This window comes from Canis aureus, chromosome 6, assembly GCF_053574225.1.
Source record: "Canis aureus isolate CA01 chromosome 6, VMU_Caureus_v.1.0, whole genome shotgun sequence".
NCBI lineage: Eukaryota > Metazoa > Chordata > Mammalia > Carnivora > Canidae > Canis > Canis aureus.
In genome coordinates this window covers 61616531-61642878 of record NC_135616.1, presented here as the reverse complement: position 1 = coordinate 61642878, position 26348 = coordinate 61616531, and the positions used below count along the sequence as shown (strand labels likewise).

Below are 26348 nucleotides of genomic sequence, written 5' to 3'. Positions count from 1 at the left end.
TCACCTTCATGAAAACAGTTCCCATCTATTTCTTATTTATTTTTTTAATTTCTAAGGTCTTTTAAAAGTAAAGGGCAAATAAATGTTTTTTTTTTTTCCAGAAAATGCTAAGAGATTATTTTGAATTAATTGGATCCTGAAATCTGAAGAAGGGAGTGTGTGTCAACTAAATTCTATTTCCAAATTGCAAACTGCTTGCTTAAAACTACTTTGATAGCAGTTTAAAGACCAGGTTTGGTCATTTTCTAGAAGGCATCCTTATAGGCTTTTTAAATAGCTTTGATCTATCTGAAGACGAACTTTGGTAATCTCTTTAGTTCAAGGGTCAGTGAACTTTGTAAAAAACCAAGTATTGGTTTAGACTTTGTGGGCCGCATGATCTCTAGCAACTATTCAGCTGTTAGTGTAGCATGAAAGCAGCCACAGATGATATGTAAATGAATGATCTTGATTATGTTCTGTAAAACTTATTTACAAAGACTAGAAGTAGTCTGGATTTGACCTATAGGCTATAGTTTGCTAATCCTTGCTTTACAGGAATAAAAGTAGGGAATTAAAGGTTTTTAAGAGTACACACTGATTGATAGACAATATACAAAGTAATATATATATATATATATATAGAAAAAGCCAATATAAAACAAATAACAAGACTTTCTTTTCTTCTAAGTTGATTAATATATGTAGGATAGTTCCTAAATTGTCTTTTGTATTCCACGCCAGTGTCAGTATTTGAGGGTTTTTTTAATTTTATGTTGTTTTTTTTTTTCCCAGAAAAAATATTCGAGAGGAAATGTTCAAGCAGCTAGTCATTCTTTTGATGTCAAAGTGCTAACACAGTTGGTAAATATTTTAAAATACTACTTATCTAAAATACATTATTTATTAGAGTAACTATAATGAAATTGTTTTGGTTTTTATATTTATATTTATATTTTATATTTATATTTTATATTTATGTTTATAATTAAAGTCAAAGAATTTTAGAGACGTAAAGTGTAAAAATGTCCAGTTCTAGGAAATTTATTTCCAAGAAACATTATTTTAATAAGACCTAGTTTGGTTTTTTGCCTGAAGGCTATTAAAATTTTAGCATCAAATAGAGAGTAATTTAAAAATATATATGTAATTTTTAAAAATATATAACATCTAATATATACATATGTACGTGTATATGTGTGTAATATTTTAGGATGTAGTTTTTATGAGCAGAGTTGTAGTTCTTAACTTAAAAAGATGTGTGCACAATTGTGCCAAGAGTTGTCATATACTAAATTTTGAAGTATATACCTTCTCTAGGTAAAAATCACACATTACCAGCAATTTTTATATTCTTATATGGTTGTTTTAAATTACACATCTTTTCAGAATTGAAATTTGGCTATCTTGAAGAATAAAAAATTAAAACCACTAATTATTCCTAAAAGTATGCATGCAGAACGGAATATTTTTCATTGTATTTTTTAAAAATTATTATTCATGAGAGACACAGAGGGATTGGCAGAGACATGGGCAGAGGGAGAAGCAGACTCCCAGTGGGGAGCCTGATGTGGGACTCAATCCCAGAACTCCAGGATTTCGCCCTCAGCGCAAGGCAGACCACTCAACCACTGAGCCACCCAAGCATCCCTTGTTGTATATTTTTATACAGATACAAATACTGCATATTTTTTTAATTGAGTAAAATAGACTTAAAAGTAATTTTGCATAGGAGAATGTTTTAATTTCTTCTCTTCCTTCTCTGTGTTTAACAGTATTTACTAAATTGTCATTGGACTTAATTCTACTCAAAATGAGTTCTCAATTTCTCTTCTTAATGCCTTTGAGTTTAGAAGTATCCTTTATTTTAAAGCTATTCTTGTACCTATATGCTTTTTTACTAGATATGGTTATGTGACCTCTTGGTTTTTTAAATAATTTACTTAAAATTATTTTAGTGATAAAATTGGAGTTGGTAGATGTGTGCACTGTGGGAATATAGAGAAGAAAGAATATTATGAGAGATGATTTATTGTTATAATATTTAATATTATAAATATACAGTATAATAAAATTACAAAAATGTATTATATGTATATAAATGTATAAAAATGTATATCGATATTATACTGTATAAAAATCATACAGTATAATATCTTTTTATCAATCATTCCACTGGTCAGCCAGCTGGAAACTTTAAAATGACTAATATATAATAAGTAGTAAATATTTTTCCTACTCAACCTCCCTTAAGTCTTGTTGATTCTTCCTTTGCAGTGTTAGTTCATCTTTTATTTTCCTTATAGTCTTACTGCCACTAGTCTTACAGCATTATTATTTTATCTGGATTAAGTAACTCTTAACTGGTCTCTCTCCATCCATTCATTCCTGTCCAAAGTTATTCTTTTCTGAAAATCCTGATACCTTTGTTTGTATATATCTTGGAATGTCTTCTATATTTCCAATTTATCCTGCATGTAACCTCAAATTATCCTATCTGAATCACAGTTTGCATCCATTCTCTTGCTACTTACTAGTTTTTTCCACAAAGTATTTATTGAGTATGTATAAGCGTTAGGCACTGATTGTGTTAATCACCTTGTTTAAAATTCCTTAAGTGCTCTATACTGACAACTTAGAAAAGTCTAATTTAAGGTTCTTCATAGCCTCAGGGTGCCTGTTCATTAATATCATACTTATTGTTTTAGATCTTTGCTTTCTATGCCTTTAAAATCATGTTTATTTTCTGGCGATGTGTCTTGCCAGTACCATCTTTTCTTTGTCATTCAGTCAGTCAGAATCCTATCTGCACTTTAAGATCTACCCCAAATGCTACCACTTCTGTAGCTTCTTTTGGTCATCATAACCAGAGGGATCTTTTCTTCTCCAAAATAACCATATCATTGTCACAGAAATTCTTCCATTTATGACCAAGTTAGGTTCCCAGAGCCTCTTTGTTAGCTAGTTGTTCCTAAGTCCAAAGAAACCAAAAGCAGTTGACATTTGTAGAACACAGGTACATTTCCACCAGAAAGAAGTCAATGCTTGTATCTTTTGAAAACTCTCCATGTGTGCGTTTATATGTATGTGTATAGTCTGTATTATATAGTCTAGTCTTTTTTGGAAAATAGTGCCCTAATTTATACATACATACTATAAATGTGTTATATGTCATAAAACATATGTTAGATATTAAATATATAAAATAAAATATATAGTGGATAAAGGAAGCCCACCTTATTGATACATTGATGATCCCTACAAGTATGATACAAGTATCATAGGAAGCTTATTCCAGATACAGTATGAGCATTATTACCCTGCTGCTTGGTTTGAAAAGACATTTTTTAAACAGACTTGGAGCCTCTTGAACTATTTGGTCTGTGACTGATTTCTTAGCAATAAGACTTTTGCTGTGTTTAAGTTTAAATTATTAAAAACACACACAAAAAACAAACTAGCTTTGGCTGAATTACATTAGACATTGACTGTTCATGTGCTTTCAGTAGCCACATATTCAAGCCTTTCTGCTTCTTTATCATTTTTCTTCCTCAGTTCCTGATTATTCTTTATTACAGAGGCACATATAGCAATATTCAAAGTTTCATGATTTGTTTTTGTTCTTCAGAATTGACCCTATTTATTCCAAATATACTTAGACTTTTTATCTTTACTGTGTCTCATTTGGGGGGTATTCTTATTTATTTATTTATTTATTTATTTATTTATTTTCTTTTGGGGTATCCTATTTTAAAATCACAATTTTTGTTCCCATTGTGATTTTATAGGCTCCCAGTAGTACTTTCACTGTTTTAATGCTCTACTTGTTTTGGCATTTATTAAAATAATAAGGTTAAAAATATCTGAAACATCTCAAAATTAAGCATGAATTAACATTCTTTAGATTATGGAAAAATGAGATTGTAAGATAGAAGCGACCACTTAAAACCACAGTTGGTTGCCTTTTTGTTGACAAAAGGCAATTTTTCTGGTGGCAACCACAGTTGACTTGCCTTTTTGTTGCAGGGGAGCACATAGCATTACTTTTAGCCTATGGAAGTTAAGAGTCAAAAGTGTATAATTAAGTGAGTGTCTTTATACTGCTTATCATTTTAGCAAATTTATCACAACCTCTGTATTCCAATGATTTTTTGTGCAAATCTTATATTACATACCATATATGTCTTACTAGATGGAAGATATACTAGATATATATGTCTTCTTTACACATCTTTTCATCATAACAATACTTAACTGAGTAATCTGCAAATAATATGTTTTTAGTGTACGTGTTAAATAAATAATGTTATTTTAGGTAGTCATGTTAGAAAAAATTTAGATGTAGTTGTGTTTAACTTTAGACTGCATTTAAAATACTCAGAAAATAATATATAACTTAGGAAGAATATGGAGGCCTTTTAAGAATTTATGGGAAATATTTTCAAACATTTGGTTCAGTCAAAAATTCTATCTTGCTTCATGAAATGGGTTATAAAATGTTTAAATGTTTCGCATAGTTAATAATTGTTGGCTACTAGAACCTAAATAGATTTTGTTTTTCAGATTCTGAATTCGGACCACAGATCCACAGCCACAGTCCAGATCTGCAGCGGCTCTGTAAACCTTAAGGGTGCTGTGAAATGCAGAGCCTATGTTCATAGCAATAAACCCAAGGTTAAAGATGCTGTGCAGGTACAAAAGGAATAACTGGTATATGAAAAACAGAAGCATGTTAATATAACTACTCAAAAATGCTAAATTTTTTTTTCAATCTCAGATTTCATAATTATTAATTTGATTTTAACTGATAATCAAATCCCAAACTATTGGCTAGTCCATATATACACTGTAATTGGTCCCAAGATTTTCATATGCAGGGTATCTATTTTAAAATGCCTTTTTTGAATTGGTATTATACAAATTTATCCAGTGCTCCAGAGTCTGTGATACATTAGTGCATTTGAAATCATTCCTTTGGAAGGAAATAAAACTTTTTAAATAACAGGAAAAGTATTTATTGTAAGTTTTATTAGGTAGGATTCTATAATCTGGGTAATTCAGAAATTTTAAAAATGATGACTGGTACTTTGGTCATAGTTACACATTTCCTAATTTGGAACACTAACATTATTTGTTTAAGTGGAAAAATTTCATTCATTTATTTGGTTTAAATTATTTAAATGAAGGTTAGGCAAATTTGCCACTTAACTGTTCATGTGTCAGTAAGCATGTTAAATAAATGGATATTAAAAAATGGAATGATGTACCAGTTATTTTGGTGGACATGATTATATAGGAAAGTCAATTGTGTTGGGGGAGGGTGGTAATAAAATAGTACAAATTTAAAGTAATGAGTTTTGTTTCTTATTGTAATTTTTGTTTTTTCATAGGCAATGAAGAGAGATATATTGAATACAGTGGCAGATCGTTGTGAAATGCTATTTGAAGATCTGCTTTTGAATGAAATTCCAGAAAAAAAAGTTATGAGTATAAAATTAAGAACATTTTTTGCATGTGTTGAATTGATAAAAATAATAGGATATCAAAATGTAGTAGATATGTTATCTTTTATAACTACCCATATCTATGTTTTATAATAACATGACATCTTTTAATTTTCATTGTCATAGTGAATGACAACTTTTCAGTTGCCACCCCCAAAAAATGTTTGGAACACCTTATAACAACAAATTTGTCAGCATTTAACAGTCATAGGGAGGGCATGAATGTCTGCCAGAATGGATAAACTGTGTTCATATTTTGTTTTATTTTATTCTATTTTATTTTTATTTTTAAGATTTTTTTACTTATTTGAAAGAGCACAAGCAGGAGGAGCAGCAGAGGGAGAGGGAGAAGCAGGCTCCCCACTAAGCAGGGAGCCTGATGAGGGGCTAACCCTAACACAGGACCCTGAGACCATGACCTGAGCTATAGATAGCCACTTAACCAGCTGAGCCACCTAGGTGCCCCTTTGTTAATATTTTAAAGCTAATATTTTAAAAATTAATATCTGAGATTTTTAAAAAATTATTGAAAATAAAAATATTAGTGTTAAGTATTATATAATAAATTTTTAATAGGTATTAATTTGTGGTATATACGCAATTAATCTATTCATACTACATTTTTCTAAATTTTTCTTAATTTATATACTCAATATTACTCTGGCATACTTTATTAGATTTTTAAAAAGCCTGGGTCATGTCTTACCTTTTTATAATTGTTCCATTTCAAGAAGTGTAAACTATACCATTTCTGAAATTTGTATTAATAATAGTTTTTACTCAAGTTATAGCATTGAATACGCTTTTCAAAGTTACACATTTTTCTCTGTTCTACCATTCAGGTATGAGTACATTTGCAATTCACAGTTGAATATGTACATAATAGAAACATATATATTTGCTTGTTAAGGGAATATTTTTATGTTTATAGGAAAAACTCTTTTTGTAGTACTGCTGATAGCTAGTATATTAGGTTTGGTGGCCTAGTCATAATCTTTTTTATATTCCTAGTATGATACATTAGCAGAATTGCCAGATTTAACATTTGTCCTTCCTGTACTCACAAATAACCCTGAAACTCCATTTACTAATAGTGTGTAGTTTTACTGAGACGTGAATTTGAATCTTCTATGCAGCATTTGGATTGAGATATTTGTTTTAGGAAGTATGTAAAACCTGGCCAGTTAGTCACCCAGTCAGCCTATCAACCTCATGTCAGGGTGGCCTTGTTTTTACCACTTAACTTTGTGTATGCAATAACTCTAGTGGTGCAAAACATTATTTCACTTTCTGAGTAATAGTATGTGCTACAACTGAACTGTGAATTTTAGGATTTTCGGGGACATGGGGATGCATTTACCATTAATGCCAAAGATCTACTCTATTACACACATTAGTTAGATACTCTGTTCCATCTAACAATGCTTCGTAAACTGGTATTGTATGACTGTTTTGGTATTAATAAGTAGGCTAGTATTTTGAAATTTTTGCTGATAGTGAAGCAGTAAAATGACTTCTCACAGCAGTTGTGATATTTATACATTAAATGTGATGTATTAGAGTTAACATCATCATCTAATGTTATCCTAAATTTTTTTTAAAAGTTTTCACTGGTAAAAAAAAAAAAAAAAAAAAAAGTTTTCACTGGTAATTGAGTAGCCTTTGAGGCCTGCGTGAAGAGAATGAATGGGCAGTGTAGTTTGTTGGAAAGAGAGGAATGATGTACTTGGGTTCTGTGTCTACTTTGCCACTAGCGGGGAGTCACTTTGGACCAATGATTGAGTCTGTCCAAGCATCCATTGTCTTATCTAGAAAATAGGAATTACAGTAGTTACTCTTTGAGATTGTGAGATTTAAAAAGATAATGTTTGTAAAGCCCCTAATACAAATTGGTAAGCTATATGTTCAGTAAGTGGTAGTTACTATTTTATTGGAGATAATAAAGAGAATTACTTGATAGTTGTCTTTAAAATTTCCTAACTTTAATTTTTGGGAAGTATATTATATTTCAAAAAGAAAGCAATATAAATTTATATATTTTTAAACTTTGGTAACAGGAGATTTATTTCAGCAACATGTTAGTTGATCTTAAGATACCACAATCAAAGAATAAATTGCAAGTGTAATAATACAAATAAACATACATTTAAAAAAATATTTTATGTATTTACTCATGAGAGACAGAGAGAGGCAAAGACGTAGGCAGAAGGAGAAGCAGGCTCCATGCAAGGAGCCCGATGTGGGACTCGATCCTGGGACTCCAGGATCACGCCCTGTGTCAAAGGCAGACACTCAACCGCTGAGCCACCCAGGCATCCCTCTTTTTTTTAACGTACATTTTGAAGTTGAACGTATATACTCCAAATTGTTAGATTTTAGATTTAGTTTTCATTTTACTTTAGGTTATCTTTCTTATATACTGGTAAGATTTTATAGATTTGTAGTATGGTAAAATGTAGCATGTATGCCATGAAATTAAGCTGAACTAGAATATTTTTGCATGCCTAAGGAAGTCTGCAAAGGGCATATTAACTTTACTTACTTAATCTTTAAAATAAACATAGTCTTTGAATTCTGGCTATCCAGATGAAAGAACTTTAGTAGTTAATGACAAAATTATAAGAAGTCCAATCATTCCTTTAACTTATTGTGGTCTTCCCCTTCTCAGATTCCCCTTAAGTATTCCAGAGCTTCATTATTCGCGTTCAGCCTACATTCAGTCTTACCCAACTTACTCTCAACAGAAGATCTACTCATTGTGAAAATTGAGGTCTCTTACCTTCTTCCATTCCTACATTCATATCCATCCATACCACTTGTGTTCAAAGAACACTTATATTCCTCTGCCTTTGGTCGTGGCTTTGTTCTCTGGATGGCACTTCTGTTTGCTTCATACAAATGTCTTTCATCTTTTAAGAATTAACTCAGATACCAACTATTCTACACAATTTTCTATAATACAGTAGATGATTTAGGATTCTATTTGTAACTAGTAAAACAACTTTTTTAAATTTTTAAAAAATATCATTATTTGAGAACTTAATGTAATCAGTATATTTGGTTACTTAAAAACAATCATGTTAAGTGTATCATACAGATGCAAATGGTTAACATATAGTGTATTTTAGTGGATGATGTATATTCTGCTTTTATTTTTACAAAAAAACACAATTCTTAAATTGCCTTGAATTTTTTACTCTGTTTTGGACTTACTCAAATAATGTTTAACTAGATGCTCTGCTGTGGGAATATTCCTAACGGATTCTTAGAATACTTTGTGACAAGTATGTTTTTTAAAAAGGTCTTCCCAGGACTCCTGGGTGGCTCAGTTGGTTAAGCGTCTGCTTTTGGCATAGGTCATGATCCTGGGGTCCTGGATTGAAGCCCCGCATCTCCCTGCTCAGTAGGGAGCCTGCTTCTCCCTCTCCCTCTGCTTGTGTTCTCTTGTGCATGCTCTGTCAAATAAATAAAATCTTTAAAATAAATAAATAAATAAATAAGTAAGTAATCTTCCCATTTTTAAGCTCAGACCAATCAGAAAACTTGGTTCTATTTAGATACTAAGTGGCTAATTTAACTTTTTAATTTGAAATTTTTAAGTTTTTTTAATGAGTAATTTAAAATTACTGTAACTAATGCTTTAACATTTTATTTATTTGAGACAGAGTGTGCCACACAGCACAAAGTAGGGGGAGGGGCAGTGAGAGAGAAAAAGGAGCATAGGGAGAGGAAGAAGCTAATTCCCCACTGAGCAGGGAGCCTGATGCAGGGCTAGATCCTAGGGCCCAGAGATCATGACCTGAGCCGAATGCAGACACTTAACTGATTGAGCCACCAAGGCTTCGCAACATTTGATTTTATATCAAGCATGTTTTATTTCCTTTTCAGGCAAACTAGAATTAATGCAGTTTGAAATAGTTTTAAAATTTTGCATGCTAATTACACATACATATTGTAGCCATCTTTGAAAGTTTTGAACAAGTTTTAAGAAACTGTAGCCCAAAATAAAATACATTCCTAATTTCAATGTGTGGGCAATATACATGCTACAGTAAAAGTTGCAGGAATATAATTTTACAGCTAGGAGGCAGTCTGATCAAAGAGAAATTTTTTTCCCAGTTCTCATATGACAACAAGATAAGCAAATCTGGCAGGAACACAGAATTTAAGTCATAGCATTTTCTGTGACACTTAAGGCATTCTTCATCATCTTCAGTTTGTAGTCATATAAAGCTACCACTAGTTTCTTGACAAGGAAATACAGATTGCTTTTAAAGTAAGCCCTAGTTTTCTGCTTGATCTGTGCATTGGTACCTTATTTAATCATACCCATTGCGGAAAGAGGTGATTCTTTACACAAAATCTCTGTCTTTGTTAATAGTTCAATAGAATTGATGTTGTTGAACCAAACAATAATTATGTGTTTATGTAGAACAGTGACAGTATTAGAAATTGGGGAAAATATATTTTACTTTGTGACTATTCAAAGAATGAAACATTTATTGTTTATTTAGATCCATATTATTTTTTCTAAAGATAATTTAAGACTTTACAAAAAGGTACTACAATCTAACAAGATAAAAAATATTAGCAATAGGAATGAGGCAAAGGGAAAATAAAAAAGCAAGATGGAGTTGGTAGTAAGACTAGTATACAAAACATGTATCTTAATGCCCTACACATGCTTGAAATGGGAGCTAGATCTGATAAGATAAAGTCAGTGGTAAGATTAGTGCAAAAGGTGTGCAATTATGTCCTGTACACTTGATATAGATGGGCCACTAATTTGACTCTAAACTTGCATAAAGAAGAGAAATATTTACAAAATGCAGTGCTTGTATGGTTAAACAAGAAAAACAATATTGGAGACCAGGAACAAAATTCTCCTAGTTATTCCTTCATAGGATAGTGGATAATATAAGAATATATAACTTACAAAAAACAATATCCTTACATTGAAGGCAATGGTTAAGTTTATATTTCATAGGAATATCATTTAGTCCCTTGCAGAGACCAGGAGTATTGAGGTAAAGCAGAATTCAGTAAGAGCAATTTTGTATATGATCAATTAGAAAATGAAAAGATCCTTTAGGTTTTATTTTTATTAGTGTATATTTCATGCAAATATATCACTGATGCTAGTGACAGACCTATCTAAATATTGATAATGTTCCTCCTCCTTTTAGATTCTGAAAAAGAGTTTCACATCCTCCCTCACCGAGTTTTTGTCCCCATTCCGGGATCTACTGTAATGTTATGTGATTATAAATTTGGTGATGAGTCAGCTGAAGAAATGAGAGACCATTTCATAGAGATGTTAGATCATATGATTCAAATAGAAGATTTGGAAATTGCAGAGGAAATAAACACAGGTAATTATATGATGTGACTTGAGAACCTGATTAGACTTTTGCTTAGATGACCTATGAGCCATCTAGTTTAAATATGTCTTTAGATTTCTTTAACACTAGTTCTGTTTGATACTTTTGAGGCATTTAAAAATATGTCTGTTTAATTTCTACAGATAGAAACATGCAGTCAGTGTTTTCCTGGAAAATTCTACCAAAATTTAAGATACTTCAGATTTTCCAAGCCTAGCAAGTAGATCTTCATAAAACAAGTTCAGCTTTAAATAGGTGGAAATATATGGCTTTTCAGTGTTTCTTTTATTGTAAGAAAAGTTTGCTTAAAATTCACTATCTTAATTATTTGGTTAAGCTATTTTTTTAAATGTGTTTTCCATACTAGTGGGCTTTATTTTCTTACCCCTTCATACATTTGGGATACTAAGCTGAAATGGGCATTTCCAAATGTTGTAGATCAAGATTATTTTTATAAAACACAGATTTGCCATACTATCTAATTATATAACACAGTTTCTACCCCTAACCATCACTTTCACATTTGACCTTATATTTTAGAAGGCTGTGATTGTTTTGCTTTGTATTCTTTTGCTTTGCTTTGTTTTTATTTTGTATCAAGTGAGATCAGGATATGAAAACATATCTATAAATAAGTATGAGTATATGATAGACTTCCTGAAACAAAAAAAAAGTATGTGATAAAGGTAATTATTTGCAAATATCAATAAATACTGAGTAACTATCAAGCTTCAGATTTCTGACATCATAGTAGTCACTAGGTTACTCTTGAAAATGAATGTTTATGAAATTTAAATATAGCAATTTTCAAGTCTTTATTCTAATTCTAATTTCTTAGTTATTCTTCTGTGACTTAAGTAAGTCCTGCCCCCCCCCCACCATAAGAGTGTTTGATTCAGAGTACTTTTATTAAAATGATGAATCAAGTAAGTATTTGGTTGGTGAATATCAAATCTGTCGGTAAGGTTTCAAATTAGTTGGAGACCACTGAGTTCGTTATTGTTGTTTTCAACAACTCCAGGTTAGTATTATGATGTGGAACGTTAAGTATGTTTTAAAGAAAAAAAAAAAACACTTTAAATTGCTCAGTATCTGATGTTAAAGCAGCAGCTGTATTTTAGTCCTTCAAAAACTAGTATAAGAGACAGTTATAGCATATTTCCTAACTAATAGATATTTTGAAAATGACCTGGTAAACATGTGTTTGCTGCTTTCTGAAATATGTTTTCCCAGATTAATGGCTACACTATCTCTGCCAACTAGATTTAGTGTCATCAGAGTAGGGATTTTTTTTTTAATTTAATTTTTTTTTTAGGGATTTTTTTTTATTTTGTTTACTTCTGTCTCTAAGTGTCTAACAATACTTCATTGATAATCTGAATGAATTTTATGTAGGATCATTAGAGTTGAACTAGTTCATCTTTTTTTAACACTGAAATTTATATTCCTAGGAGATGAGGATTTAGACTGTTTTCTTCCTTATTCTGAATACCAGTATGCCTTTCTGCAACTAACACCTTATGCAGTAATCTGGAGCAGTAAAACATGAGTACTTCTTTATTGAGGCCATGCTTTAAATTTGAGAGCAACTATCATGCTCTAAGTATGTTGAAGCCAAATATTTGCACAAACCTTTTAACTGGTCTCTTTATTATAGTTTCCAGACCTCATTCTTTTTTACCACCTTGTTTATGTTCTTCTAGGTTAGAGATTTTTAACATGTAATACCCATAACCTTTGGGGTCCTAGCTGGCTTTCAGGAGATCCACAAACCACTTGAAAGTAATTATTGTAATTTTTTCTAGAGAAAGAACTATAGCCATTAAAGGGTTGGTGACCTAAGAAAGATTAAAAACTACTTCTTTAAATATACTTTGGTTTGCCTTTCTCAAAATACATTACCCTGAATTCAAACTAATGTTCTAATAATATCATTAGCTATTATTTATATAGAACCTATTATGTATAGGCACTCCTTCCAAAGCCTTACAAATACTAAATAATTTAATTCTTATAACAGCCCTATGAAGCAGATACTCTTATTACTCCCATTTTCCAGATGAGAGAATCAAGGCTCAGAAAGGTCAAGTAATTTTTCTAGGGTTACACTGCTAGTAAATGGCAGAGCTAGAATTTAAACTTAAGCAATTTGGTTCTAGAGCCTGTGCTTTTCTCTAACAATTCCTTTCCACGGGACCTAAATAACAAAGACTATAGAATTACTACTTACTATGGTCTAGATATTTATTTTAGCATCACCACCTTCATTGCATCATTCAAAAAAAAATTTTTAACATGAATGATGTTAACATTATTCTGGTTTAATTTCATCTTGCTTCTGTTAGTATAATTTCTCACTTGTTGGCTAGAATCTTGGATCTGTTATCATAGTAAATGCCTTTCATATTCTTTTTGAATTAGTTGTCACACTTTTAGTGCGTATTACATTCATGAAAGACTAAAGGGTAGCATAGCACTGTGTGCAAAACTTGACCCAATCACAACTTCTTAAAAATTTTTTTGATTAATTATTTTCACAACTTACTTTAAAAGTCAGATATCAAAGCATAGGGACAGAGAGATTTCATTTAGAGTTTTGGTTTTTTTTTCTTTTTTTTAAAGATCTTTTTATCTATCTATCTATCTATCTATCTATTTATTTATTTATTTATTTATTTATGAGAGAGCGCGCGCGTGCATACATGCATACAAACAAGTACAAGTCCAGGAAAGGGCATAGGGAAAGAATTTCTAACATATTCCCTCCTGAGCTTGGAAGCAGCCTTATAGCTCAGTCCCACCACCTGTGAGATCATGACCTGAGCCAAATCAAGATTTGGAGGTTCAAGAGACTCAGTGACCCAAGTCACTCCTCATTTAGATTTTTTAAAGACTATCATCTACGGGTGCCTGGGTGGCACAGTCGGTTAAGCATCTGACTCTTGATTTCATCTCAGGTCATGTCTTCAGGGTCCTGGGATTGAGCCCAGCATATAGAGCTCTGCACTCAAGGTGAAATCTGCTTGAGAGTTTCTCTGCCTCTCCCTTTGCCTCTCCCCCTGCCTCTCCCCCTGCTCTCTCCCTCCCTCTCTAAAAATGAGTAAATAAATCTTTAAAAAAAAAAAATAAAGACAACCATCTGTCTTAAATATTTTTACCTTGCCTTTCTTAATTTCATTTTTTAACATTTATAAACTAGCTTATATTGTATTCAATACCTTGTCAATTATACTTTTAAAAATAGTTATTTTAACCTCTATTAATAATAGGGTAATATCTATACTTTTTTAAAAAAAATTTATTTATTTATTTGAGAGAGAGAGAGAGAGAGACTGGGCATGCAAGCAGAGGGGAGGGGCAGAGGGAGAGGGAGAAGCAGACCCTGCTGAGCAAGGAACCTGATGCGGGACTTGATCCCATGACCCTGAGCTCATGACTTGAGCTTAAGGCAGATGTTTAACCAACTGAGCCACCCAGGTGTACCCCAATATCCATTATTTTTTTTAAATTTTATTTATTTATTCATGAGAGGCACACAGAGAGAGGCAGAGACATAGGCAGAGGGAGAAGCAGACTCCCTATGGGGAGCCTGATACAGGACTTGATTCCAGGACCCCAGGATCACCAAGGCAGATGCTCAACCACTGAGCCACCTAGGTGCCCCATATCCATTCTTTATATGTTAAAACATTAAAAATATCCAAGTAGCTTATACTATTATAATATATTCATAAAGAAGCTACTGTATGACAGCCTTCCAAAAACAAAACTAAAGCTCAATAAATTCAGACTTTCATGAAACCATTATATGTACAGCTTAGCAAACTTCGATTTTTCCAGAAGATTTACAAGAAAAGGATTTTGCCTCTCTGGATCACTACTGTATTTCTAGTACTTTACTAAGAACCTAGCCTTAACACATCATAGGTAGTCAGTAAATATTTGATGACTAAAACAAATTACTTAGTCCTAAGGTTTGAGGTCCGTAGATCGATATCATACTAATTCTGTCTTCAAGGAACTAAATAGAATTTTTTTAACCTGTATAGATACTACCTTTAATGTACCCAGACTGTTTCTCCATTATGCTTTATTATAATTCTGTGCTGCTCTTTAACATATTTGCATACTTATATAACTCATCAGTTGTGTTTAATCTTCAACCTTTGTCAGATTTCTTTTTTAAGATTTTTTTTATTTAAGAGAAACCAAGATAGTGACAAAGATAGTGAGAGAAAGCAGGAGCAGGAAGGAGAGAGAGATCAGTCTCCCCGCTGAGCAGGAAGCCTGACATGAGGCTTAATACCCTGCAATAATAACCTGAGACAAAGGGAGACTTAACTCCTAAGTCATTCAGGTCCCCCAACTGTCAGATTTTTAAGAGTAAGTACCTAGAATGTTTATCTCTCTATCTGAGCTCCATGCCTCAAACATGGTAGGTATTCATAAATATTTGTTAAAAATTGACTGATATAGACTAAATAGGTCATTTTTTTGGAAATTATAACACATCTTTTTTCATACTTATTTTATGTTTGAAAATTTTAAGTTTATATCTGGCCAGATACAGAGTTTTTAAGACATGTGTAGGGGACTACATTTAAAAAGGGTCTGATAAAAAATTAATAATAATAAAAAATAAATAAAATAAAATAAAAAGGGTATGATAGGGATCCCTGGGTGGGTCAGCGGTTTGGCACCTGCCTTTGGCCCAAGGTCCCACATCAGGCTCCTGGCATGGAGCCTGCTTCTCCCTCCTCCTGTGTCTCTGCCTCTCTCTCTCTCTCTCTCTCTATGTCTATCATAAATTAAATAAATAAATAAATAAATAAATAAATAAATAAATAAATAAATAAATCTTTTTAAAAAAGTAAAAAGGGTATGATAGTCATGGATCTGTGGTATATATATAATTCAGAGCATTTTAAAGGATATAGAACATTTAAAACATAGTATGCAGCACTAGAAATATTAATTCTAGTGTACAGCATTTAGTATGCCTTTTTATCAGGTATTTATTAAGCATTTGCTCTGTTCAAAGCAATGTAATAGTAAAAATCAAAGACCAGATTCCTTTCCTTAAAAAGTCTATAATATGATTTGGAAGATATATTATGTATGCATTGCTAATTATGTAGAGCATGTAGTAAGGTCGTAAGAGAAACCAAGAACATTAATGATCAAAATTTTAGAATCTCCAATGATTTGTTAATTAGTCACTAAGAATAAAATATTTTGATTTGTGTATTTGACTGTAGATTAGCAATAACAATCTATAATAACCAGTTTTGATATTAGTATTTTCAAATTTTAGTAAATTGTTTCCATTACTGCTTTATGTTTCACTTTTATTGAAAGCACTCATCTATTGTATAAATTCATGCTCTGTAGTATACAGTGGATAATCCCAAATATATTAAATTTTATGCTTTTAAATGATTCTTAGAAATCTTTGAAATATTCTTGCAAATAATTGAGACTTATTTTTAGCCTCAAGATAACATACTTATTATTATCATTTTAAATGCTATTCTCCAATGAACTTTTATCATTATATGTATACTAAATATATTTTAATTCTGTTTTGCAGCTTTCCTTCAGTAAGTTTTATCATTAAGACTGTACCATGTTAAATATTAGCATGAGCTAATAACTGAAGTATTTAAAAATAACTTTATAATCTTAGATGACATAAATGTTCATTAGTCTTTTTGTGAATTTTGATTTTTTTTAAGCTTTTAATATTGGTACTTAGTTGTATATTTCACACTGTATTTTTTTTAAAGATTTTATTTATTCATGAGAGACACAGAGAGAGAGGCAGAGACACAGCCAGAGGGAGAAGCAGGCTCCAAGCAGGGAGCCCAATGTGGGACTCCATCCTGGGACTCTAGGATCACGCCCTGCGCCAAAGGCAGGCACTTAACCGCTGAGCCACCCAAGTGTCCCCACACTGTATTTTTAAATGATTTTCTGTCTATATTTCTTTTTATGCCAGTTATCTAGTATTGAGATTAACTGAGTAGGAAGAGTTTATAATCTTAAACACAAAGGAAACAATACAGCAGTTTGGAAAGTTTAGGTATGTATAACTTGAATATGTACTGTGTCAAACCCATGGTCTCAAGATTATATATTTTTCTAGTATTATATAATGTATTAAGATATTACTTCATTATGTATGCTTCTTTAAGGACACTGCCCTGTTTTGATGGCCTATTAAAGTAGCCCTATTAAGCATTAAGGGTTCTAGAGATCAAATATACTGTCCTAACTCTCAAGAAGTTCACAGTATAGAGGGAAGTACAGAGAAATGGGTTACTCTAAAATAAGATGATTAGTTCTATAACAGAGGGATGAACAGAATTATCAGAACATTTAGCACAGGCATTATCCTTGTATGGTATTAGAGAAAGCTTCTGAGAGCAGGTGACATTTGAGTTCATTTTGAAGGATGAATGCAGTAAAAAAAACTCTAGGATTTTTAGGAATTGGACACTGGCATCAGATGTATTGTGACCAAGAATATGACTTGTCTAGAATTTTATTAGTTTTGCTTTTTCAAGCATTTGTTGAATTAGAAGGAATGATTTGGTAATTAGCCTATTTTCAATGGCAAAATAACATATTCCCAAATTATAGGATAGAGTAAAAACATAAACAAAATGTTTATGTTAATAGAAAAATTGACTGTTTTTTTCATAAAGATCCTATTGATTTAGAATTATATTCACTCCTTTACTCATTCATTCATTAATTTACTCAAAAATATTAGATGCATAATTTTATGGAGATAGTATTTTAACTGAGTCCAGGTGTGTCACTTACTTCCATGTAATTTTAAATAAGTCCCCTCTGAATCCCAGATTCTCTTGGGGTTGATCAGAGAATTTAGTCAGAATATTAGGGAAAATACTTTCTAAACAAAAAGAGATACATAAATGTAGGGTGATTTTAACCACTATTATAAGACTTTTAAATAATTTCTAGAGTATAATGAAAAAATATTAACATTAAAGTATGAAAGTAATATTTTATAGTGTGTATAGATTTTCCTATATATTTGAAATTAGGGTTTTCATATACAATAAACCAAAAAAAGTGAAGTTCAAATGTTCAAGTTCAAAAATTGAAATCAGTAAGTGTACATTTAGGGGTGTTAAACTTTTTATAAGAATCTGGATTTATTTTCTAAGTATTTGATGTTATTATTTGCTGATTATTATTTAATTATTTCTATTCTATAAAATACTTGCCAAGTAGTTGCTATGTTTGAAATACATATTTTGCCAGGTGAGTGCCTTAAAATAACATACTTTTAAATGACTTAAGGGATGAAGAACAATTTGTTTGTCAGAATGACTCACTTAAGGTGAAGGATAACTATGGCTTTAAAATTTCTTAAATGCATTAGTCATCTTCTACTAGATATTAAGTTAATAATTCAGATACATTCTATCTACAGTATCAGCTAAAAATTGGAGACACCTTTAAAATCTGGTGAAACTCTTCCAATTCTGTCTTGATATCAGAGCTAATTACTTTTTGTTGTTTGGTTAAACATTGATAATATAAAGGGGAGAGAAGCAATAATGAACATGTATTTTTATGACTAAATTATTGAGTATAGTTAAACCTCATTACTTTAGTATTCAGGGATGGGCAAGAAGATAACTAAGGAGTTCAAGTCGTAACATTTTATTTTAAGCATTTAAATAGTCTTGCCTAACTGCCAACAGCTTGGAATGAAATTGAACACATTTACAACTTCACATGCATTCATTATTGCCCTTGTTTTCTCTTTTGTTGATAGTTGCTCAAAAGGTTCTTACATGATTAATTTGAGGCTTGTCTGAAGTTAAAATTACCTCGTTTTTAAGGAACGGTTAAGATCTAATTTCCTATCGAATCATGTTATTTGCATTTAAATTTCAGAGAGTAGTAAAATGACATTGTGTATGAGATTTGAGTTAAAATCCTGGAAGCTCCCATCAAAAATAAACACAAGTAAATTGTTATGACAAGATCATATTTATCCTTGAAAAATGCTCTGCCTCAGTAAAATTATCTCAGAGTTGTATCAAACCAATATGAGTTTGTATGATAGATTAAAGTGAAATGTCTTTTTTAATAGAAGTAAATTGTGCAGAATTGATATACTAGAGCATGACTTTTGCATATAACAATATTAAATGTATAAGTACTATGTCATGACAAAACCATTTTTGTGCTCTTTAAATACAAGTACTCAAGAAAAATCCTTTAGCAAATAAGTGTAATTCATGGTTCATCCATTATTTTTATTTGTATTTGTTATCTTATATATGGATTTTAGTGGCTCCCCCAAAAAAGTTTTTTGGACTGATATTTACTAATAGAAAAACCAAAATTGTGTGTGTGTTAACATGAATAAACTGTACTATTCATTCAACTTTTTGATCTATAGATGAAGTTAAGGGAAATATGAAGCTAGTAGGTGAATGTAATCTAGAACTAAGTTCTAATCCTTGAGAAATCTAGAAACTGTGGAAATACAGAAGACAGAATGTTTCTAGAGATAGTTCATAATAAGAATTTTTAGCCTTTGTAACCAATATGATATGGGAGAAAAAAAAAAGAGTTTTGTTTGTTTTTAGAGTTCTTTGGTTATATGCTTAAAGAGGAAAAAAAGGATTGGTGATACTTTTGATTCTAATGAGGTGATTAGAAATCATCTAAGGTGATTTCTTTTAAAAAAAATTTTTATTTATTATTTGACAGAGAGAGAACACAAACAGGGGGAGCAGCAGGCAGAGGAAGGGAGAAGCAGGCTCCCTGCTGGGCAAGAGTCTAATGCTGGCTCTATCCCTGGCTCCTGGGATTGTTACCTGAGCCAAAGGCAGATACTTAAACCAATTGAACCACCCAGGCTAAAGATGATTTCTCAAAATGACAGTAAACTTTTCTTCATGGGAAATTGATGAAAATTAGGCAGTTTTTTTTCTTTTATCTGTTTTGGTACCACAGATACCTGGTTCAGTAAGTTTATATATCATACTTGTGAGCCTGTGCCGTTATATTGAAATGTAAAGATGTCTACAAGAACATTTTAAATCTAAGCAATAAGCTCTTTAATTTTGAATTTAAATGGTAGTATTCATTGTCTCTCATTCTGTGGTTCTCTACTCTTTGCAAATAAAAAGATCAATATGAAGTGTAGATACTTTAGACAGTTCCCTGGAATCATATAGAACAGCATTTGATTACCACCTCTGAGGGAAAGAGGGGGGTCTGGCTCCAGGAGCTGTCCATTCTTGCTTTAGTCAGCATAATTCTATTTTTATCTATTTTATATGCTGGGATTTTCTATCAGAGTCTTTAGCACTAGGGAAAAAAATGAAAACCACTGACTATGATATCTAAGGATGTTTTTAGTTCAGACAGTTTTAATCAGTGTTAAATAAATTCAGCTAAGCTAATCTATATAAATTATTGCCAGCGTAATGAAATAGAACCTTAGTATTTGAATCCTCAGTCTGCTGCTCATGACTCTCAAATATGCACTTAACTTTTCAGGTTTTATTTTCCATCTGTAAAATGAGATAAGGTAGTTGCCTTGTTTAACACTGAGGTGTTTTAAGGTTAAATTAATGATCATATTTTGCTTGTATACAGTAGACCCCCTTATTTGCAGAGGATAAGTTGCAAGAACCCCAATGAATGCTTGAAGCTGCACATAGTACCTTTCTATATACTATGAACCCTCTATGTACCATGCTTTTTCCTAAATATACAAACCTGTGATAAAGTTTAATTTATAAATTAGGCACAGTGAGAGATTAAAAATAATAATGTTATAACAGTATACTGTAAAAAAAGTTATGTGAATGTGCTCTTTCTCAAAATATAATATTTGTACTCACCCCTCTTGTGATGATGTAAGATGATAAAATGTCTCATAATGAAATGAAGTGAGATGAATGATATAGGCATGGTGACACATAGCATTAGGATACTGTTGACCTGCTGACTCTATGTCAGAAATAGGATCATCTGCTACTGGACTGCAGTTGACTGCAGGTATCTGAAACTTCAGATAAGGGAGGACTACTATATTTCAAATTTCAGGTTAGATCCAGTCAGCAAACTTTTTCTGTATTGGGCCAAATAGTAAATATTTTACGTTTTGTGGGGCACATAAGGTTTGCCTCATGGGACTGCAGTTGCTAATCCCTGCTTTTAATATTAATAACTAATTATTTGAAATTATTGTTAAGCCACCAATAAGAATGATAGAAATTAATCCCAACTAAGAGTGAAAATTACTCTGCTCCTTGATTTTTGGCATCAGTTTATTTTTACTACAATATAAGAAACAGATTACTTGTTTACTATACAAATTACTTGTTTACTATCTTTGTTGTTATCTAAATTGTCTATATTATCTATACTTCCCTACCATATTATTATTTATTTACTATATTTGTTTACTATATTTTTTTACTATATTTATATTCCCATAATTTGTGAGAGTCATTTAGAACTAACTCTCTGGTTTCTGGTTTCAGTCAATTATAAAACTATAGTATTTTTAAAATTGTCAGTTTGACATATATTCCATGAAATTTAATTCACCTGCATTTGACGAGCAAATTGTGTTGTAAAAAAGGCAAGTTGGAGGAAATTGGAGCTCATTGTATATGTTCTTTATAATGTTCTTCTTTAAAACTTATTTTAAATAATTTAATAATTCCCATTTATTTAGGATTTATTATTATTATCCTCTTGCAGCTTGTGTGAGTTACTCTATGAATACTGAAGCTTCATTGGACAACACAGATGATGAACAACCAAAACAACCAATTAAAACTGCAGTAATAATGAAAATTCAGCAAAATATAGGTATTTAATTTCCTTTATAACATTGAAAAGATGTTATGTTGGACTTTGGTTTTCTCATTATTTTAAAATTATTTCCATTACATTTTGCTTTCTTAGAGGTGCTAGATTAAGCTGGTATTTATTGAGTATTATGGAAAGTACTAGACCCTGGAGATGAAAGAGATGGAAATATTTATAAATAATGCATTATCCTAATTGCCTTCAAACATGTCACTTCCTATTAATTTTTCTGGTGTTTTTGTTTGTTTTTAGAGTGGGTGGGAGGGGCAGAGAGAGAGAGAGAATCATTTATTTATTTTTGAGACTGAGAGAGAGAGAGCATGCAATTGGGAGGCAGAGGGAGAGGGAGAGGAAGAAGTAGGCTCCCTGCTAAGGAGGCTTCATAATGCAAGGCTCAATCCCAAGACTCTGGGATCATGATCTGAGCTGAAGGCAGACCCTGAAACTGACTGAACCACTCAGGTGCCTGAGAGAGAGAATCTTAAACACGTTTCATACCAGGGCAGACCCAACATAGGGGTCCATCTTACTACTCTGAGATCATGACCTGAGCTGAAATCAAAAGTCAGGTGCTTAACAAACTGAGCCACCCAAGCACCCCTTTTTTGGTGTTTTTAGAAGAAAAACCTGTTGCATTTTGGGAATTAATTAGTATAGTTGGGCCAATGCTTTCCAGACTGGTGTTCTTTGCAAAACAGCTATTGTAGAAAATTCTGATACATAGTCTATGAAAAATGTCAAATTCAGGTCTGAAAATTTGTAATGAACTTTAGAATTTTAAAGACTCCAAAGAAGTGTGGCAATTACTTTAACACTGTTCAGACTTATTGATAAAAGAACATGTAGACTATTGTTAAGTGGAGTGCCAATTTGAGAAATACTTTATAAGCATTAAGACTTTTAACTGAGAGTTAGAAGCCAGAAGATTTAGTTGTTTTTCTTGGAACTTACTCATTATATAATTGCCTAAATTCTTTGTATCGAAGTGCATGTGTATGTGTGTGTCTGTCTAGACTACTCTGGTCAGTTTTGTTTTGGTTAACTTCTAGTTATTAGGAAAAAATAAACAAAACTAAAAGTTACCAAGACAAACGTAACTAATTTTTAGATTTTATAATGGTGGAATCTGAGTTTTTTAGTTTTAATATTTACACAAACGACTTGTCATGTTTGAGACCCGCTGCCCATTGGACTGTCTTTTGGTTGAAACTGGCTACCTTGGGACAGCTGGAATGCCAGTGTGCATATTTATAGAAACTTTTTAAAGATGTGTGAGTTTTTCTGTCAGATGTGTGTGCACAAGTGTATGAGAGATACTTTTTTTTTTTTTTGCAGGTTTTGCTAAGTGATGAAGTACATGATTATCAGTCAAGCCTTTGCCATCTATCCAGCTTATTGCTATGTTTTCCTCCTAAGCCTAGCTGGCTTTTATTTTATTTTATTTTTTTCTAAGATTTTATTTATCCACTCATAGAGACACACACAGAGACAGAGAGAGAGAGAGGCAGAGACACAGGCAGAGGGAGAAGCAGGCTCCATGCAGGGAGCCCAAGGCAGGACTCTATCCCAGGTCTCCAGGATCACGCCCGGGGCTGCAGGCGGTGCCAAACGGCTGCACCACCAGGGCTGCCCAACTGGCTGGCTTTTAATACATATATACGTGTGTGTGAGCATGTGTTTGTGCAGGTGCATCTTGTTGTCTAAGCTCGTGGGTTACCTACATTTCAGAGCCTAGGATCAGTTAAGCCTTTGTTTTGCTTATCCCATGACCATTTGCTTTTTGTTTGCTTTACCTGTAGGTGTGATTGCAGCAGTTGTGGTCGCAGTCTTTGCTGCGGGAATCTCCTTTCATTACTTCAGTGATTAGGGTGGGACGCAGAGAGAGCTTCCTGATCTTCCAGAGAACACAAAGCAATCATTATGAATAATGAAGATGCAAACAGTCCATCTGCATTTAAGACCAGAGCAGCCACCTCTGCTGTCATAATGCCTATTAGGTTTCTGACTAAAATGAAATCACCAGCTGCCTTGTTTAGCCCTGCTTATATTATAGATGGCTCAGGCTTCCAAAAATAAAGTTGTGCATATAGATGGAAGTTGCTGTAACAAATCCTTATTACCTATTTTTTAAAATGTTTAAAATGATACTTTATTTTTATAGATTTTAGTCCTGTTGATTTGGATCATATATTATAAATTTAACTGAGTATCTTAGAATAATGCGAGAAATTTCTACAAAGTGGGACAACAATCTATTGGATAAGTTCATATCCTAGGACCTTTCTAATGTATACTCAGTTTCAAAATAGTGATCGAGTTCTGGTCAAGGGATAGGAAACCTTTCCAGAGAGGTTTGAATTATTAAGGCTTGCCATAAATCACATGCTTTCTCAGGTTAGTATATTATACCCGTTTTAGTATATTTTATAAGACTTTTACTTCTGGCACTACGTTAGGCTAAGTACTGAAAAACAACTAAATCCTGAACAAAATCTATTTTTGAATGCATTAATCGGCTGAAAGAAAGTAGGGGAAGTTTCTGAGAATCATACCTCTATTTTTACTCACAAAAATGAACACATTTTGGTTGGGAATTGTGAATACTATATTAAACATGCAAGTGGGCAGTGGTTGCTCAGATGGCAAATACCAATTGCAACATAACCATATGCAATTTGCCTTGGATTAGAAACAAGGAAATGAATCTGAATCTGAGATGCTGTTCCAGCCAGGACAGTTGAAGTGGGCATTTAGTTTGTAGTACCCTGTAGCTCATAGCAAAAGCAAGTTAAGGCTCAGGACTTCCATAGATAAAGCAATATTATGATTAGATATTACCAGGTGCAAATTAAAAACTAGTGTGAGAAAGAGCCTATAGAAATAATTCACTTCTCTAAGGTCTCATCACTGACATCTATGAAAAATGGAACCACAGGCAGATCTAAAAAAGAAAGAACTACAAAAATGAAAAAATGTTACTTGAAATTAAAAAAAAAGAACCCTCAGACATGTTGAATGTTGTATTAGACTCAAGAGACAATAAATAAACTGGAAGTGAGATCTAAAGAAATTACCTTGTGTGCAGCAAGGAGAAACAAGGAGCTAGAAAATGCAAATATTAAAGAGAACTTTAGAGATATGGAGGGAAGAATTATAAAAACCAGAAGTATTATGAGAGAAAAAGAGGATGGAAGAGTGGCTGGCATATTTGAAGATAACTATTTTCCTTACTTGAAAAGCATGAATTCAATAATTTTAGGAAGCACAGTATATCCCAAACATAAATGGATCAAAACCATGCCTAAATCCAAAGTAGTGTAACTACGAGATACGAAGCACAAGATTTTAAAAGCATTCAAAGGAATCAAAATAGCATCAATGAAGGCAAGACAGTCACATACTCAGTAGGCTTCTCAAGAGCAACAATGTACCCAAAGATGGTGGAATAATAATGCCTTCAAAGTTCTGAGAAAAACTATATCAACTTAGAATTTGTACCAAGCAAAACTGAAATGTTCAGATGAAAAACAGACTTTTACTATCAACAGAATTTCAATAAAGAAACTACAAAAGAATGATCTTCAAGAAGGAAAATGTTTCCACAAAGATGATCTGAAATTGAAGAACTAGTGAACAAATACAATGATACAAATCAAAGGTATTGTTAATATAAAAAGGTTGTAATTAAGTGTTTATAAGAAGTAAAATTGTAAACAGTGTAAAATTAAATAAACATTTTTATGCAACATGAATGTGGACTTTAAGGTATAATTGAAAAACTGGATAATAGCTTTTAAGATGGGAGGAGGGTGATTAGAATTAATGTTCTGAGATGCTTTCATTGTCCAGAAGGTAGGTTAAGATACTGTTTAACTTTAAATTTTTAGTAAAATATCAAGTGTAACTGCTAAAATAATAGATACAGAATGAATTGTTGTAAAGGAAAACTTGAAAATAGTGGAATAGGAAGACAATAACAGTACAAAAGAAGTAAGGGGTGGAGGAGGAATAAAATTAGTATAATAGTAACAAGTCAGGTAGTATTAATTAAACATGAATAGACTAAACTCAGTTCAACAACAGATTGATTAGGTCTTTAAAACCTAGCTATAGGCTGGATTTTTTAAAAGATGAAAACAGACAAAATTTGTGTAGTTTTAGTGATACTAAATTAAAATTGGATTTTATGATAGTATTATTAAAGAGGAGGTGGCCATTAAATGATAAAAGGAACAATTCACTAGAAATATATATCAATTTTAAATTTGCACATACTTTATAAAATGGCCTCAAAATTAATAAGGCTAACCCAACAAATTGAACAATATTGTGGGAGATTTCAACAGATCCCAATTGCTGATAAACCAAGCCAAAGAATGAATGAAAAAAACAGATTTAGGCAATGCAGTCAACAATATTCTCAGGGATTGGCAAAGCTGCCTCAGAATATCCTTTTGCCAAGACTTGTCTGCAAATTCTTAACCTTTTTTTGTTTGCCAAGAACAAAGAAAAATTGTTGTAAACTTAGCTGCTGTTGTAACATATGAACAGTCTTTTCTGAAAATGCAAATTAGACAAGAATCATTACATCAGTTGTGGCATG

At 32.1% G+C, this 26348-nt stretch overlaps 1 protein-coding gene across 7 annotated transcripts in view; it reads left to right on the top strand.

The window, feature by feature from the left end:
- The window catches only part of ODR4 (odr-4 GPCR localization factor homolog), a 41305-nt gene extending 15808 nt beyond the window's left edge, over positions 1-25497 (top strand). For all 7 annotated transcript variants that reach the window (XM_077901920.1, XM_077901916.1, XM_077901919.1 and 4 more), the window contains 6 exons: positions 775-843; positions 4543-4671; positions 5370-5460; positions 10670-10855; positions 21635-21745; positions 23545-25497. In XM_077901920.1, the coding sequence (XP_077758046.1) occupies positions 775-843; positions 4543-4671; positions 5370-5460; positions 10670-10855; positions 21635-21745; positions 23545-23612 (654 nt within the window). In that variant the 3' untranslated portion in view covers positions 23613-25497. The remainder of the gene's footprint in view (positions 1-774; positions 844-4542; positions 4672-5369; positions 5461-10669; positions 10856-21634; positions 21746-23544) is intronic.
- The last annotated feature ends 851 nt before the right edge of the window (positions 25498-26348 follow it).